This window comes from Camelina sativa, chromosome 17 (assembly GCF_030686135.1).
Source record: "Camelina sativa cultivar CO46 ecotype springtype chromosome 17, ASM3068613v1".
In the NCBI taxonomy this organism is placed as follows: Eukaryota; Viridiplantae; Streptophyta; class Magnoliopsida; order Brassicales; family Brassicaceae; genus Camelina; species Camelina sativa.
This window is the reverse complement of record NC_141896.1, coordinates 25,467,105-25,485,795: the sequence shown is the minus strand read 5'-3', so window position 1 is coordinate 25,485,795 and position 18,691 is coordinate 25,467,105. Positions and strand designations below refer to the sequence as shown.

At 32.4% G+C, this 18,691-nt stretch overlaps 3 protein-coding genes across 3 annotated transcripts; all 3 read left to right on the top strand.

Annotated features, from left to right (window-relative positions):
• The first annotated feature begins 423 nt into the window (after positions 1-423).
• Positions 424-3,259, top strand: LOC147924307 (uncharacterized). The gene is made up of 2 exons (XM_087496711.1): positions 424-2,652; positions 3,249-3,259. The coding sequence occupies exons 1-2, from the start codon at positions 924-926 to the stop codon at positions 3,257-3,259; spliced, it is 1,740 nt and encodes a 579-aa protein (XP_087352837.1). The 5' UTR covers positions 424-923.
• Positions 3,260-5,110: 1,851 nt separating this feature from the next.
• LOC147924306 (uncharacterized) lies at positions 5,111-6,304 on the top strand. The gene has a single exon (XM_087493826.1). The coding sequence runs from the start codon at positions 5,111-5,113 to the stop codon at positions 6,302-6,304; it is 1,194 nt and encodes a 397-aa protein (XP_087349952.1).
• Positions 6,305-6,413: 109 nt separating this feature from the next.
• LOC147924305 (uncharacterized) lies at positions 6,414-12,661 on the top strand. Its single transcript, XM_087496710.1, has 2 exons — positions 6,414-10,357; positions 12,632-12,661. Exons 1-2 carry the CDS (start codon positions 7,232-7,234, stop codon positions 12,659-12,661), a joined length of 3,156 nt encoding a protein of 1,051 aa, XP_087352836.1. The 5' UTR covers positions 6,414-7,231.
• Positions 12,662-18,691: the final 6,030 nt, after the last annotated feature.

Below are 18,691 nucleotides of genomic sequence, written 5' to 3'. Positions count from 1 at the left end.
TTGGCCTAATACAATTAGCAATCAAACCTTTATCTAGAACAGGGATTGATTCCCCAATACTCATGTTATTAAGAGATAAAACACTTTTAAAATTTGAAGACTCCTTATTAGGGGCAGTACAATCAAATTTATGCAACGGAGCTATATATTTTAATTGTGCACCAAATTTTCAAGTAAGCTTACATGACCCTACAATATTTAATACTTTAGTTTTAAACGTACACTTGCCTGAAATTAAATTTCAGCAAGAAAGACATGGCTATTTGTTGTTGTATCGTATTTACTTTAAGCAATCTACATCTGAGTTCAACCCACGATGTTTATTGCAAGATGATAAAGGCGAAACAACAATATTGGCTGCACATGGTAAAGACACACCAACCTCTACATATACACCTAAACAATTAAAATGGACAGAAATTACAATTCCTGATCAATGGAAAATTAATATTACTCAACCACCAAGAAATTTTGAACAAAGAACTATTACGAGTATAACAGAACAATATGATGGAAAAATATTATTAAACTTCGGTTCTTTCAGAGATCCACCATCATTAAAATTTAGTTCATTCCACCCACGTTCATCTTTCTCTGAGTACAGAACTGGCCAAGCTAGCACTGAATCAGAGGAAAGTGTAGAACAAATTTTAACAAAAAGCCAAGGGAAAAAACCTATTATTTTTCAAGCACCAATAGCTGAACCAGTTCAACAGTCAGAAGTGGGATCGTCTAACTTTCCTACTTCCCCAACAACTTCAGATTTTAAATCAATAAATGTTATCATAAAAACATTTACAATAGACAAAGATTACCTTAAAGAAGAATTCTTATCAGATAAAAACAAGGATAAAAGAAAATGGTACTTTCAAGCTTTTAATAAAGAAAAACTTACAACTTTTAGAGAAATATGGTATAACTACATGGAAAATATAGAAGTAAATATTCCATTTTTCACATGGTTTGAAACATATGCTTTAGAAAATAACATATGCTACCCATATAAAAATGAATCAATAAACACTAGTTCCACATTGTACCACACATGGGAAATGACTAACGGAGAAATACACAAATCAGTTCATCCACCTTTGAAAGACATCAAAATTCACACTCCCCAAAGACAAGTAATCGCTACACCTTTTAGAACCGGGGCAAACCGAGATGATAAAGATTCAATATATATGGCAGACATTAAGATAGTATATGAACAAAATAATTATCAAAGTCAAATATTACATACTATTTCACGACAAATAGATAATCTTGATAACAAACTAGAAAAGGACGAAAAAAACATAACAACAAACTCTCAGCCGTTATCTTCACCCTTTACTGCAATCTCACCACCTCTCTTCAAACCATTAACAAAATCCATTAAATTTCCTGAAAATGAAATTTTAAAATCAATTTCAACTAGACTGGATAGACTAGATAAAGCCAAGGGGATAAATAATATTGACGAAAACATTCGATCTGAAACCGATATAGAAATAAATAGAATAAAAATAAACTTTCAACCATCCAAAAAACCATATTATCCAAGGCACTCACCACCCGACTTATTATTTGAAGAACATCATAAATTTCCCTCAACGAACTTTTACAACGGAGAAGGCATATATGAATGGAATATAGATGGTAGATCCGAATATGAAATGATGAATTTATTTCAAGAAATGGGGATGGCAACCCTATCCTATAAAGCTAAAGGAATGTCAGACCACCAAGCATGTGTCATGCTAATCTCGGGCTTCAATGGAGCCCTGAAATTTTGGTGGGATAATGCTTTAGGCGTAGAAACTCAAAATTCTATTCTAAACCATACTGAAACTAGAAGAGTAGAAGGAGAAGATGGTTTTTATGAAGAAGACCAAGTTCAAAATGCTGTAGAAGTATTACTCCACACCATGACCATGCACTTTGTAGGAAACCCTTCGGAAGAACTAACAAGTAAAAAACTTATTTTAACAAATCTTAGATGTCCAACACTAGGGGACTTTAAATGGTATAAAGATATATTTGTAACCAACATATTTCAAAGACACGACTGCAACCAACCCTTCTGGAAAGAACGGTTCATCGCAGGATTACCATCATTTTTCGCAGAACGATTAATTAATAAACTAAAAGATTATTCTGGAGGACAACCAATCCCATGGGATACCATAACCTATGGTCAATTGTTTGCCTTTATTAAAAAGGAAGGTCTACAAATATGTCAAGAACACAAAGATAAAAAGCAAAGTAACAAATTTAAATTTGCAGAAACTATGGGTTCATTTTGTGAACAATATGGTTACAATCGTCTCACTCCACCTTCTAGAGAAAGAAGAAAACTACGCAAACAAAATAAAACTTTTTATCCACAACCTTATAATAAAAGTAAAAGATTTACAAAGAAATTTTTTAACTCATACTATACAAAAAACAAAAATCCCAGAGAACCATCTAAAAAAGAAAGAATTATATGCTGGAACTGTAAACGGCCAGGACATAAATCTACAGATTGTAAAATGAAAAGAAAAATCAATGAAATATTTCACGATCAACAAGACATTAAAGAAAAATTAGAAAAATTACTTCTTTCAGAAACAGAAAATTCAGAAGAACTCAGTAGCGACCCTTCTCTAGACATAATAGAAGATGAAAGTGATACATCCTCTCAAAATTCTGAAAATATCTCAGATGGCATATGCAATTGTAAAACAATAAACGTAATTACAAAAGACATTGACAAACAATTTTTAATAGATATTATAGATAAAATAGATGATCACGAAACCAAAAAGGAATATTTATTAAAATTAAAAGATTTAGTGCAACGAGAAAATCAATTATTAACTCCACAACCTTTTAGTCTTAACAAAATAATAGAAAAATATCCCTCTCCAACACTTTTTAAACAAGTAACCACTGGTGAATTACAAGGAGAAGTTAAAAATTTAAAAACACAAATAAAAGAATTACAACAAATAGTTCACCAACATCAACTTCATCAATTGCAAGTAGACGCTAGATTAGCCCTTATAGAACCAAAAGTCCATGAATCTCCACCCACAAGACAAACCCTCCACAAGCAACCCTGAAAACCATAAACAAACAAAAGAAGAAGAAGAATATATCCAGATAATAAACAAAATAAACTATCAAAAATGGTATACAAAAATCACAATACACATAGGGTATGATTTTAAACTAGAAACAATAGCACTTCTAGATACAGGAGCTGACTATAATTGTATTAGAGAAGGAATAGTTCCTACAAAATTCTATGAAAAAACATATGAAAAACTTAGTGGTGCAAACGGAAGTAGTTTGAAGGTCAACTACAAATTACCTAAAGCAAAAATCTGTAACAAAAATTATTGTTTTAAAACTCAATTTATCCTTGTAAAAAACTTAAGCCAAGAAGTTATACTAGGAACACCATTTTTTACACAAATTTATCCGTTTAAAGTTACAGAACTAGGGATTACCACAAAAATTGTAGGAGAGAAAATAATGTTTGAATTTCTATCCCCAATGAAAACAAAAGAAATCTTAGCCTTACAAAATTCAACAATAGAAAAATCTATAAATTTAATAGACGGGAAACAAAAACATATACAATATTTACAACAAGAAATAAAATACCAACATATAGAACAACAACTAAGTGATCCACAAGTGACAAATAAAATAAAAACTTTAGAAGTTGAACTACTACACCAAATATGTTCTGAACTCCCAAATGCCTTTTGGGAAAGAAAAAAACATATTGTTGAAATACCCTACGAAAAAGATTTTAACGAAAAAAATATTCCAACTAAAGCTAGACCTATTCAAATGAATCAAGAACTTTTAGAATATTGCAAAAAAGAAATACAAGAATTACTAGATAAGAACTTAATAAGAAAATCTAAATCTCCTTGGAGTTGTTCAGCATTTTATGTTAACAACCAAGCTGAAAAAGAAAGAGGAGTACCACGCTTAGTAATCAACTATAAACCCTTAAACAATGTAATACAATGGATAAGATACCCAATACCAAACAAAAGAGATCTATTAAAACGATTATATGACGCCTGTATATTCTCTAAATTTGACATGAAAAGTGGATTTTGGCAAATACAAATTGCCGAGAAGGATAAATATAAAACAGCATTCACAGTGCCTTTTGGGCATTACGAATGGAATGTTATGCCTTTCGGTTTAAAAAACGCACCATCCGAATTTCAAAATATAATGAACGAAATATTTAACCCTTACTCCACCTTCTCTATTGTATACATAGATGATGTGTTAATATATTCAAAATCCATCGACCAACACTTTAAACATCTATACACCTTTTTAAACATTGTTAAAAAGCATGGACTAGTAGTATCCGCAAAAAAGATGCAAATATTTCAAACAAAAATACGTTTTCTAGGCCACAACATATATCAAGGTACTATAACACCTATATCTAGATCTATAGAATTTGCAAATAAATTTCCAGATGAAATAAAAGAAAAATCACAATTACAAAGATTTTTAGGTTGCCTAAACTACATATCTGATTTTCTACCTAATCTACGAAAAACTATTCAACCATTGTTTCAAAGATTACAAAAGAACCCCATACCATGGTCAAGTCTGCATACTAGTCTAGTCCAGGATATCAAGAAAAAGGTTATAACACTACCATGTCTAGTCATCCCACACCCCAATGCATTCATGATAGTAGAGACAGATGCATCAGAAATAGGTTACGGGGGGATCCTTAAACAGAAAATGCCAGAGTCAACCCAAGAGTCTATAGTTCGTTTCCACTCAGGAGTATGGCTTGGACCACAAAAGAATTACTCTACAGTTAAAAAAGAAGTTTTATCTATAGTAAACTGTATTTCTAAATTTCAAGATGATTTAATAAACAAAAAGTTTTTACTACGTGTCGATTGCAAATCGGCGAAAGAGATTTTACAAAAGGATGTTAAAAACTTAGTCTCTAAACAAATATTTGCTAGATGGCAAGCTATTTTATCTGTTTTTGATTTTGATATACAATATATAAAAGGGGAAAATAATTCTTTACCTGATTTTCTAACAAGGGAGTACTTACAGGGAAAATCTCAGGATCACCAAAATGAGTGAAACACAAAAGAAACCAATGAGTGCATCAGACTACGTCAAGAATCAACCACATTTACAAGGAAAGCAATTAACCACTAGTAACCAATTCTCTGCCTTGGCGGAATTTCCTCCTTTATCCTACGCAAAAGCCGTCAACCCCCAGCCACAAAAAATATCCAATCCATCCTCCTCACAAAAAACCATAGATCAAAAATCGTCCTACTTCCTTAAACCACAACGCCAACACCTTATTACAACCTCATTTACCAAACCAATATCCCTTAAAGATCTAACCCAATATACCAACCGCATATTTTACGAAGAAAGTCAATACCTTACCGATAACCTTACCAAAAACCGCACATTCTACGAATTCATTCTCGTAGACACCAAATCAGTAGAAATAACCCACCATACCGACAAGAATGACCCAAACCTTATTTCCTACTCCACCTGCAAAATCCTCAAAGTATGCAATCCCCAAGATCTCGGATTCATAAACCTGCACACCGCAAAAGAATTCTCCATCCCGGGGTTCCATATTCCAAGATTTACCTACATAGATTACCAGAAGGCCTTTTTCCACACCCTTTACTTACGAACCTATGATCACTCCTGGTTCCTTTCCTTTGACTTTCATTGCCCCAAGACAATACCAGGATGGTTCTACGAATGGTGGTACTGGTTTGGCCCAACCGATGACATATATCCACCCCAAATACCCAAGGTTTCACTACCCTACTACACTAAACACGAAAAACACCAACTCATCGGCCCTTTACCAAAGATAGCCTTCCACATAGATATGGGAATACCCTGGATACTATCTTGGCACTACAACCTTCTACCCTTCTTACCAGAGATGCCATATTCACTAGTCCGCGAATTCAGAATCAAATGGTGGGACAAATATAACCTCGACCGCTGCTCTTTATCCAACTTGGAGAAATGGATCCAGACACATCAACAAATAAAGCAATCCATAGCTACAGTATCCCGAGCATTACCACCTATTCAAACAAAAAATTCGCCACACAAACCACCAAGTCCTACAGAATCAACAACTTCGTCCTCCGGATCCAAGAAAAGTAAAGGCAAAGAAAAACTCAAGAAACTCCTCGAGACAATAGCTATGCAAATATCCTCCTCAGACGACGAAGATGATATAACACAAGACAACAATACGCAAGACGACGATCCATTCTAAAAAAAAAAAAAAAAAAAAAAAAAAAAAAAAAAAAAAAAAAAAAAAAAAAAAAAAAAACGTGAAAGTATCATGGTAGAGCTCTTTTATTATATCTTTAAGTTATGTGCTTGTAATATAAATACATATATATTCAGTATATAGTTTTGTAGAAGCTACCTCTTCCACCGACTCCATCAACACTCCAATTTTCAAGACAAGATGAAGACAAAAAGACAATTATGCAACAGCTCAACTATCAATACAAGACTTCAAGACCAAGAAATGAAGACTTCAGTATTATAACAAGACAAAGACTTCAATCAACAAAGGATTACTCATCTCTCGCAATGTCAAAAATAGGACACGTCGACAACAACTTACGCAACTTCACACAGCTTTGTATAAATAAGGAAGTGAGAGGAATAGGAGAGGGCAGAGTGTTTTTAGCGATCATTCACAAATTCCCTATACATCCTACTCTCCAATTTTCATAAGTTTGTTTTCAAAGTTTGTATCTTTACTCTTGTATTTTAACCAAGTTTAAATAAAGTAAGTTTAATCATCCCTCTTATCTATATTTTAAGTTAATTTGCTTATTTATACACTGGTTTTACTCTAGTTATATTACAATCTAGAAAAAATAATCTATATATTTTATCCTGGGTTTTGTTAAAGAACGTATGGTATCAGAGCCAAAAGAATTTCGGCTTATAGTATGATATATGTTTTTCTTAAAACATCCAAGCCAAACGACGACATGTTTATTATAAACCTAAGCCTAGTGTTAAAAACCAACCTACCAGAACCTTGTCGGGAGCGTTGATAGCGTAGGTGTTCCAGGCCGTAAGACCAGAAGGCAGTGAGTCCGTTGGTAAGCCCATGCGTCTTTCGTCATCGATAAGAGTGGTTAGTTTGCATTTTTAGCATTAGATTAAGTATAATTTAAACATGGCATCTACGGTTAGGAAGTTGTTTAAGTCTAAGCATGCATCATCTTCTACATCTCAAAAAACAATTAATTCAAGAGAAATTATGTCAAAAATCACAACCTTTAATCAAGAAATATCAAAAGATCAACTACCGCATGTTAATCCACAAAATATATATCAAATAGGAACTTTTGATTTTAGAACTGCATATTCAATTAAAGAACATGAACAAACTTTATCATTACAAAATGAATTTGAAGAAATTAAACTACTTTCTTCTATGGCTTTAGAAAACTATAAAAGAAAAAACTTTAATTATATTCATTTTGGCCTAATACAATTAGCAATCAAACCTTTATCTAGAACAGGGATTGATTCCCCAATACTCATGTTATTAAGAGATAAAACACTTTTAAAATTTGAAGACTCCTTATTAGGGGCAGTACAATCAAATTTATGCAACGGAGCTATATATTTTAATTGTGCACCAAATTTTCAAGTAAGCTTACATGACCCTACAATATTTAATACTTTAGTTTTAAACGTACACTTGCCTGAAATTAAATTTCAGCAAGAAAGACATGGCTATTTGTTGTTGTATCGTATTTACTTTAAGCAATCTACATCTGAGTTCAACCCACGATGTTTATTGCAAGATGATAAAGGCGAAACAACAATATTGGCTGCACATGGTAAAGACACACCAACCTCTACATATACACCTAAACAATTAAAATGGACAGAAATTACAATTCCTGATCAATGGAAAATTAATATTACTCAACCACCAAGAAATTTTGAACAAAGAACTATTACGAGTATAACAGAACAATATGATGGAAAAATATTATTAAACTTCGGTTCTTTCAGAGATCCACCATCATTAAAATTTAGTTCATTCCACCCACGTTCATCTTTCTCTGAGTACAGAACTGGCCAAGCTAGCACTGAATCAGAGGAAAGTGTAGAACAAATTTTAACAAAAAGCCAAGGGAAAAAACCTATTATTTTTCAAGCACCAATAGCTGAACCAGTTCAACAGTCAGAAGTGGGATCGTCTAACTTTCCTACTTCCCCAACAACTTCAGATTTTAAATCAATAAATGTTATCATAAAAACATTTACAATAGACAAAGATTACCTTAAAGAAGAATTCTTATCAGATAAAAACAAGGATAAAAGAAAATGGTACTTTCAAGCTTTTAATAAAGAAAAACTTACAACTTTTAGAGAAATATGGTATAACTACATGGAAAATATAGAAGTAAATATTCCATTTTTCACATGGTTTGAAACATATGCTTTAGAAAATAACATATGCTACCCATATAAAAATGAATCAATAAACACTAGTTCCACATTGTACCACACATGGGAAATGACTAACGGAGAAATACACAAATCAGTTCATCCACCTTTGAAAGACATCAAAATTCACACTCCCCAAAGACAAGTAATCGCTACACCTTTTAGAACCGGGGCAAACCGAGATGATAAAGATTCAATATATATGGCAGACATTAAGATAGTATATGAACAAAATAATTATCAAAGTCAAATATTACATACTATTTCACGACAAATAGATAATCTTGATAACAAACTAGAAAAGGACGAAAAAAACATAACAACAAACTCTCAGCCGTTATCTTCACCCTTTACTGCAATCTCACCACCTCTCTTCAAACCATTAACAAAATCCATTAAATTTCCTGAAAATGAAATTTTAAAATCAATTTCAACTAGACTGGATAGACTAGATAAAGCCAAGGGGATAAATAATATTGACGAAAACATTCGATCTGAAACCGATATAGAAATAAATAGAATAAAAAGAAACTTTCAACCATCCAAAAAACCATATTATCCAAGGCACTCACCACCCGACTTATTATTTGAAGAACATCATAAATTTCCCTCAACGAACTTTTACAACGGAGAAGGCATATATGAATGGAATATAGATGGTAGATCCGAATATGAAATGATGAATTTATTTCAAGAAATGGGGATGGCAACCCTATCCTATAAAGCTAAAGGAATGTCAGACCACCAAGCATGTGTCATGCTAATCTCGGGCTTCAATGGAGCCCTGAAATTTTGGTGGGATAATGCTTTAGGCGTAGAAACTCAAAATTCTATTCTAAACCATACTGAAACTAGAAGAGTAGAAGGAGAAGATGGTTTTTATGAAGAAGACCAAGTTCAAAATGCTGTAGAAGTATTACTCCACACCATGACCATGCACTTTGTAGGAAACCCTTCGGAAGAACTAACAAGTAAAAAACTTATTTTAACAAATCTTAGATGTCCAACACTAGGGGACTTTAAATGGTATAAAGATATATTTGTAACCAACATATTTCAAAGACACGACTGCAACCAACCCTTCTGGAAAGAACGGTTCATCGCAGGATTACCATCATTTTTCGCAGAACGATTAATTAATAAACTAAAAGATTATTCTGGAGGACAACCAATCCCATGGGATACCATAACCTATGGTCAATTGTTTGCCTTTATTAAAAAGGAAGGTCTACAAATATGTCAAGAACACAAAGATAAAAAGCAAAGTAACAAATTTAAATTTGCAGAAACTATGGGTTCATTTTGTGAACAATATGGTTACAATCGTCTCACTCCACCTTCTAGAGAAAGAAGAAAACTACGCAAACAAAATAAAACTTTTTATCCACAACCTTATAATAAAAGTAAAAGATTTACAAAGAAATTTTTTAACTCATACTATACAAAAAACAAAAATCCCAGAGAACCATCTAAAAAAGAAAGAATTATATGCTGGAACTGTAAACGGCCAGGACATAAATCTACAGATTGTAAAATGAAAAGAAAAATCAATGAAATATTTCACGATCAACAAGACATTAAAGAAAAATTAGAAAAATTACTTCTTTCAGAAACTGAAAATTCAGAAGAACTCAGTAGCGACCCTTCTCTAGACATAATAGAAGATGAAAGTGATACATCCTCTCAAAATTCTGAAAATATCTCAGATGGCATATGCAATTGTAAAACAATAAACGTAATTACAAAAGACATTGACAAACAATTTTTAATAGATATTATAGATAAAATAGATGATCACGAAACCAAAAAGGAATATTTATTAAAATTAAAAGATTTAGTGCAACGAGAAAATCAATTATTAACTCCACAACCTTTTAGTCTTAACAAAATAATAGAAAAATATCCCTCTCCAACACTTTTTAAACAAGTAACCACTGGTGAATTACAAGGAGAAGTTAAAATTTTAAAAACACAAATAAAAGAATTACAACAAATAGTTCACCAACATCAACTTCATCAATTGCAAGTAGACGCTAGATTAGCCCTTATAGAACCAAAAGTCCATGAATCTCCACCCACAACAATGGACAAACCCTCCACAAGCAACCCTGAAAACCATAAACAAACAAAAGAAGAAGAAGAATATATCCAGATAATAAACAAAATAAACTATCAAAAATGGTATACAAAAATCACAATACACATAGGGTATGATTTTAAACTAGAAACAATAGCACTTCTAGATACAGGAGCTGACTATAATTGTATTAGAGAAGGAATAGTTCCTACAAAATTCTATGAAAAAACATATGAAAAACTTAGTGGTGCAAACGGAAGTAGTTTGAAGGTCAACTACAAATTACCTAAAGCAAAAATCTGTAACAAAAATTATTGTTTTAAAACTCAATTTATCCTTGTAAAAAACTTAAGCCAAGAAGTTATACTAGGAACACCATTTTTTACACAAATTTATCCGTTTAAAGTTACAGAACTAGGGATTACCACAAAAATTGTAGGAGAGAAAATAATGTTTGAATTTCTATCCCCAATGAAAACAAAAGAAATCTTAGCCTTACAAAATTCAACAATAGAAAAATCTATAAATTTAATAGACGGGAAACAAAAACATATACAATATTTACAACAAGAAATAAAATACCAACATATAGAACAACAACTAAGTGATCCACAAGTGACAAATAAAATAAAAACTTTAGAAGTTGAACTACTACACCAAATATGTTCTGAACTCCCAAATGCCTTTTGGGAAAGAAAAAAACATATTGTTGAAATACCCTACGAAAAAGATTTTAACGAAAAAAATATTCCAACTAAAGCTAGACCTATTCAAATGAATCAAGAACTTTTAGAATATTGCAAAAAAGAAATACAAGAATTACTAGATAAGAACTTAATAAGAAAATCTAAATCTCCTTGGAGTTGTTCAGCATTTTATGTTAACAACCAAGCTGAAAAAGAAAGAGGAGTACCACGCTTAGTAATCAACTATAAACCCTTAAACAATGTAATACAATGGATAAGATACCCAATACCAAACAAAAGAGATCTATTAAAACGATTATATGACGCCTGTATATTCTCTAAATTTGACATGAAAAGTGGATTTTGGCAAATACAAATTGCCGAGAAGGATAAATATAAAACAGCATTCACAGTGCCTTTTGGGCATTACGAATGGAATGTTATGCCTTTCGGTTTAAAAAACGCACCATCCGAATTTCAAAATATAATGAACGAAATATTTAACCCTTACTCCACCTTCTCTATTGTATACATAGATGATGTGTTAATATATTCAAAATCCATCGACCAACACTTTAAACATCTATACACCTTTTTAAACATTGTTAAAAAGCATGGACTAGTAGTATCCGCAAAAAAGATGCAAATATTTCAAACAAAAATACGTTTTCTAGGCCACAACATATATCAAGGTACTATAACACCTATATCTAGATCTATAGAATTTGCAAATAAATTTCCAGATGAAATAAAAGAAAAATCACAATTACAAAGATTTTTAGGTTGCCTAAACTACATATCTGATTTTCTACCTAATCTACGAAAAACTATTCAACCATTGTTTCAAAGATTACAAAAGAACCCCATACCATGGTCAAGTCTGCATACTAGTCTAGTCCAGGATATCAAGAAAAAGGTTATAACACTACCATGTCTAGTCATCCCACACCCCAATGCATTCATGATAGTAGAGACAGATGCATCAGAAATAGGTTACGGGGGGATCCTTAAACAGAAAATGCCAGAGTCAACCCAAGAGTCTATAGTTCGTTTCCACTCAGGAGTATGGCTTGGACCACAAAAGAATTACTCTACAGTTAAAAAAGAAGTTTTATCTATAGTAAACTGTATTTCTAAATTTCAAGATGATTTAATAAACAAAAAGTTTTTACTACGTGTCGATTGCAAATCGGCGAAAGAGATTTTACAAAAGGATGTTAAAAACTTAGTCTCTAAACAAATATTTGCTAGATGGCAAGCTATTTTATCTGTTTTTGATTTTGATATACAATATATAAAAGGGGAAAATAATTCTTTACCTGATTTTCTAACAAGGGAGTACTTACAGGGAAAATCTCAGGATCACCAAAATGAGTGAAACACAAAAGAAACCAATGAGTGCATCAGACTACGTCAAGAATCAACCACATTTACAAGGAAAGCAATTAACCACTAGCAACCAATTCTCTGCCTTGGCGGAATTTCCTCCTTTATCCTACGCAAAAGCCGTCAACCCCCAGCCACAAAAAATATCCAATCCATCCTCCTCACAAAAAACCATAGATCAAAAATCGTCCTACTTCCTTAAACCACAACGCCAACACCTTATTACAACCTCATTTACCAAACCAATATCCCTTAAAGATCTAACCCAATATACCAACCGCATATTTTACGAAGAAAGTCAATACCTTACCGATAACCTTACCAAAAACCGCACATTCTACGAATTCATTCTCGTAGACACCAAATCAGTAGAAATAACCCACCATACCGACAAGAATGACCCAAACCTTATTTCCTACTCCACCTGCAAAATCCTCAAAGTATGCAATCCCCAAGATCTCGGATTCATAAACCTGCACACCGCAAAAGAATTCTCCATCCCGGGGTTCCATATTCCAAGATTTACCTACATAGATTACCAGAAGGCCTTTTTCCACACCCTTTACTTACGAACCTATGATCACTCCTGGTTCCTTTCCTTTGACTTTCATTGCCCCAAGACAATACCAGGATGGTTCTACGAATGGTGGTACTGGTTTGGCCCAACCGATGACATATATCCACCCCAAATACCCAAGGTTTCACTACCCTACTACACTAAACACGAAAAACACCAACTCATCGGCCCTTTACCAAAGATAGCCTTCCACATAGATATGGGAATACCCTGGACACTATCTTGGCACTACAACCTTCTACCCTTCTTACCAGAGATGCCATATTCACTAGTCCGCGAATTCAGAATCAAATGGTGGGACAAATATAACCTCGACCGATGCTCTTTATCCAACTTGGAGAAATGGATCCAGACACATCAACAAATAAAGCAATCCATAGCTACAGTATCCCGAGCATTACCACCTATTCAAACAAAAAATTCGCCACACAAACCACCAAGTCCTACAGAATCAACAACTTCGTCCTCCGGATCCAAGAAAAGTAAAGGCAAAGAAAAACTCAAGAAACTCCTCGAGACAATAGCTATGCAAATATCCTCCTCAGACGACGAAGATGATATAACACAAGACAACAATACGCAAGACGACGATCCATTCTAAAAAAAAAAAAAAAAAAAAAAAAAAAAAAAAAAAAAAAAAAAAAAAAAAAAAAAAAAAAAAAAAAAAAAAAAAAAAAAAAAAAAAAAAACGTGAAAGTATCATGGTAGAGCTCTTTTATTATATCTTTAAGTTATGTGCTTGTAATATAAATACATATATATTCAGTATATAGTTTTGTAGAAGCTACCTCTTCCACCGACTCCATCAACACTCCAATTTTCAAGACAAGATGAAGACAAAAAGACAATTATGCAACAGCTCAACTATCAATACAAGACTTCAAGACCAAGAAATGAAGACTTCAGTATTATAACAAGACAAAGACTTCAATCAACAAAGGATTACTCATCTCTCGCAATGTCAAAAATAGGACACGTCGACAACAACTTACGCAACTTCACACAGCTTTGTATAAATAAGGAAGTGAGAGGAATAGGAGAGGGCAGAGTGTTTTTAGCGATCATTCACAAATTCCCTATACATCCTACTCTCCAATTTTCATAAGTTTGTTTTCAAAGTTTGTATCTTTACTCTTGTATTTTAACCAAGTTTAAATAAAGTAAGTTTAATCATCCCTCTTATCTATATTTTAAGTTAATTTGCTTATTTATACACTGGTTTTACTCTAGTTATATTACAATCTAGAAAAAATAATCTATTTTATCTATAATATCTATTAAAAATTGTTTGTCAATGTCTTTTGTAATTACGTTTATTGTTTTACAATTGCATATGCCATCTGAGATATTTTCAGAATTTTGAGAGGATGTATCACTTTCATCTTCTATTATGTCTAGAGAAGGGTCGCTACTGAGTTCTTCTGAATTTTCAGTTTCTGAAAGAAGTAATTTTTCTAATTTTTCTTTAATGTCTTGTTGATCGTGAAATATTTCATTGATTTTTCTTTTCATTTTACAATCTATATATTTTATCCTGGGTTTTGTTAAAGAACGTATGGTATCAGAGCCAAAAGAATTTCGGCTTATAGTATGATATATGTTTTTCTTAAAACATCCAAGCCAAACGACGACATGTTTATTATAAACCTAAGCCTAGTGTTAAAAACCAACCTACCAGAACCTTGTCGGGAGCGTTGATAGCGTAGGTGTTCCAGGCCGTAAGACCAGAAGGCAGTGAGTCCGTTGGTAAGCCCATGCGTCTTTCGTCATCGATAAGAGTGGTTAGTTTGCATTTTTAGCATTAGATTAAGTATAATTTAAACATGGCATCTACGGTTAGGAAGTTGTTTAAGTCTAAGCATGCATCATCTTCTACATCTCAAAAAACAATTAATTCAAGAGAAATTATGTCAAAAATCACAACCTTTAATCAAGAAATATCAAAAGATCAACTACCGCATGTTAATCCACAAAATATATATCAAATAGGAACTTTTGATTTTAGAACTGCATATTCAATTAAAGAACATGAACAAACTTTATCATTACAAAATGAATTTGAAGAAATTAAACTACTTTCTTCTATGGCTTTAGAAAACTATAAAAGAAAAAACTTTAATTATATTCATTTTGGCCTAATACAATTAGCAATCAAACCTTTATCTAGAACAGGGATTGATTCCCCAATACTCATGTTATTAAGAGATAAAACACTTTTAAAATTTGAAGACTCCTTATTAGGGGCAGTACAATCAAATTTATGCAACGGAGCTATATATTTTAATTGTGCACCAAATTTTCAAGTAAGCTTACATGACCCTACAATATTTAATACTTTAGTTTTAAACGTACACTTGCCTGAAATTAAATTTCAGCAAGAAAGACATGGCTATTTGTTGTTGTATCGTATTTACTTTAAGCAATCTACATCTGAGTTCAACCCACGATGTTTATTGCAAGATGATAAAGGCGAAACAACAATATTGGCTGCACATGGTAAAGACACACCAACCTCTACATATACACCTAAACAATTAAAATGGACAGAAATTACAATTCCTGATCAATGGAAAATTAATATTACTCAACCACCAAGAAATTTTGAACAAAGAACTATTACGAGTATAACAGAACAATATGATGGAAAAATATTATTAAACTTCGGTTCTTTCAGAGATCCACCATCATTAAAATTTAGTTCATTCCACCCACGTTCATCTTTCTCTGAGTACAGAACTGGCCAAGCTAGCACTGAATCAGAGGAAAGTGTAGAACAAATTTTAACAAAAAGCCAAGGGAAAAAACCTATTATTTTTCAAGCACCAATAGCTGAACCAGTTCAACAGTCAGAAGTGGGATCGTCTAACTTTCCTACTTCCCCAACAACTTCAGATTTTAAATCAATAAATGTTATCATAAAAACATTTACAATAGACAAAGATTACCTTAAAGAAGAATTCTTATCAGATAAAAACAAGGATAAAAGAAAATGGTACTTTCAAGCTTTTAATAAAGAAAAACTTACAACTTTTAGAGAAATATGGTATAACTACATGGAAAATATAGAAGTAAATATTCCATTTTTCACATGGTTTGAAACATATGCTTTAGAAAATAACATATGCTACCCATATAAAAATGAATCAATAAACACTAGTTCCACATTGTACCACACATGGGAAATGACTAACGGAGAAATACACAAATCAGTTCATCCACCTTTGAAAGACATCAAAATTCACACTCCCCAAAGACAAGTAATCGCTACACCTTTTAGAACCGGGGCAAACCGAGATGATAAAGATTCAATATATATGGCAGACATTAAGATAGTATATGAACAAAATAATGATCAAAGTCAAATATTACATACTATTTCACGACAAATAGATAATCTTGATAACAAACTAGAAAAGGACGAAAAAAACATAACAACAAACTCTCAGCCGTTATCTTCACCCTTTACTGCAATCTCACCACCTCTCTTCAAACCATTAACAAAATCCATTAAATTTCCTGAAAATGAAATTTTAAAATCAATTTCAACTAGACTGGATAGACTAGATAAAGCCAAGGGGATAAATAATATTGACGAAAACATTCGATCTGAAACCGATATAGAAATAAATAGAATAAAAAGAAACTTTCAACCATCCAAAAAACCATATTATCCAAGGCACTCACCACCCGACTTATTATTTGAAGAACATCATAAATTTCCCTCAACGAACTTTTACAACGGAGAAGGCATATATGAATGGAATATAGATGGTAGATCCGAATATGAAATGATGAATTTATTTCAAGAAATGGGGATGGCAACCCTATCCTATAAAGCTAAAGGAATGTCAGACCACCAAGCATGTGTCATGCTAATCTCGGGCTTCAATGGAGCCCTGAAATTTTGGTGGGATAATGCTTTAGGCGTAGAAACTCAAAATTCTATTCTAAACCATACTGAAACTAGAAGAGTAGAAGGAGAAGATGGTTTTTATGAAGAAGACCAAGTTCAAAATGCTGTAGAAGTATTACTCCACACCATGACCATGCACTTTGTAGGAAACCCTTCGGAAGAACTAACAAGTAAAAAACTTATTTTAACAAATCTTAGATGTCCAACACTAGGGGACTTTAAATGGTATAAAGATATATTTGTAACCAACATATTTCAAAGACACGACTGCAACCAACCCTTCTGGAAAGAACGGTTCATCGCAGGATTACCATCATTTTTCGCAGAACGATTAATTAATAAACTAAAAGATTATTCTGGAGGACAACCAATCCCATGGGATACCATAACCTATGGTCAATTGTTTGCCTTTATTAAAAAGGAAGGTCTACAAATATGTCAAGAACACAAAGATAAAAAGCAAAGTAACAAATTTAAATTTGCAGAAACTATGGGTTCATTTTGTGAACAATATGGTTACAATCGTCTCACTCCACCTTCTAGAGAAAGAAGAAAACTACGCAAACAAAATAAAACTTTTTATCCACAACCTTATAATAAAAGTAAAAGATTTACAAAGAAATTTTTTAACTCATACTATACAAAAAACAAAAATCCCAGAGAACCATCTAAAAAAAAAGGAATTATATGCTGGAACTGTAAACGGCCAGGACATAAATCTACAGATTGTAAAATGAAAAGAAAAATCAATGAAATATTTCACGATCAACAAGACATTAAAGAAAAATTAGAAAAATTACTTCTTTCAGAAACTGAAAATTCAGAAGAACTCAGTAGCGACCCTTCTCTAGACATAATAGAAGATGAAAGTGATACATCCTCTCAAAATTCTGAAAATATCTCAGATGGCATATGCAATTGTAAAACAATAAACGTAATTACAAAAGACATTGACAAACAATTTTTAATAGATATTATAGATAAAATAGATGATCACGAAACCAAAAAGGAATATTTATTAAAATTAAAAGATTTAGTGCAACGAGAAAATCAATTATTAACTCCACAACCTTTTAGTCTTAACAAAATAATAGAAAAATATCCCTCTCCAACACTTTTTAAACAAGTAACCACTGGTGAATTACAAGGAGAAGTTAAAAATTTAAAAACACAAATAAAAGAATTACAACAAATAGTTCACCAACATCAACTTCATCAATTGCAAGTAGACGCTAGATTAGCCCTTATAGAACCAAAAGTCCATGAATCTCCACCCACAACAATGGACAAACCCTCCACAAGCAACCCTGAAAACCATAAACAAACAAAAGAAGAAGAAGAATATATCCAGATAATAAACAAAATAAACTATCAAAAATGGTATACAAAAATCACAATACACATAGGGTATGATTTTAAACTAGAAACAATAGCACTTCTAGATACAGGAGCTGACTATAATTGTATTAGAGAAGGAATAGTTCCTACAAAATTCTATGAAAAAACATATGAAAAACTTAGTGGTGCAAACG

What these genes read in the sequence shown, in the direction of transcription:
- LOC147924306 (XM_087493826.1), top strand. Translation starts at nt 5,111, where the DNA reads ATGAGTGAAACACAAAAGAAACCAATGAGTGCATCAGACTACGTCAAG.
- LOC147924305 (XM_087496710.1), top strand. Translation starts at nt 7,232, where the DNA reads ATGGCATCTACGGTTAGGAAGTTGTTTAAGTCTAAGCATGCATCATCT. An exon ending in TATTAAAATTAAAAGATTTA is followed by an intron (nt 10,358 to 12,631) that starts GTGCAACGAGAA and finishes GAGTACTTACAG; the next exon opens with GGAAAATCTCAGGATCACCA.
- LOC147924307 (XM_087496711.1), top strand. Translation starts at nt 924, where the DNA reads ATGGAAAATATAGAAGTAAATATTCCATTTTTCACATGGTTTGAAACA.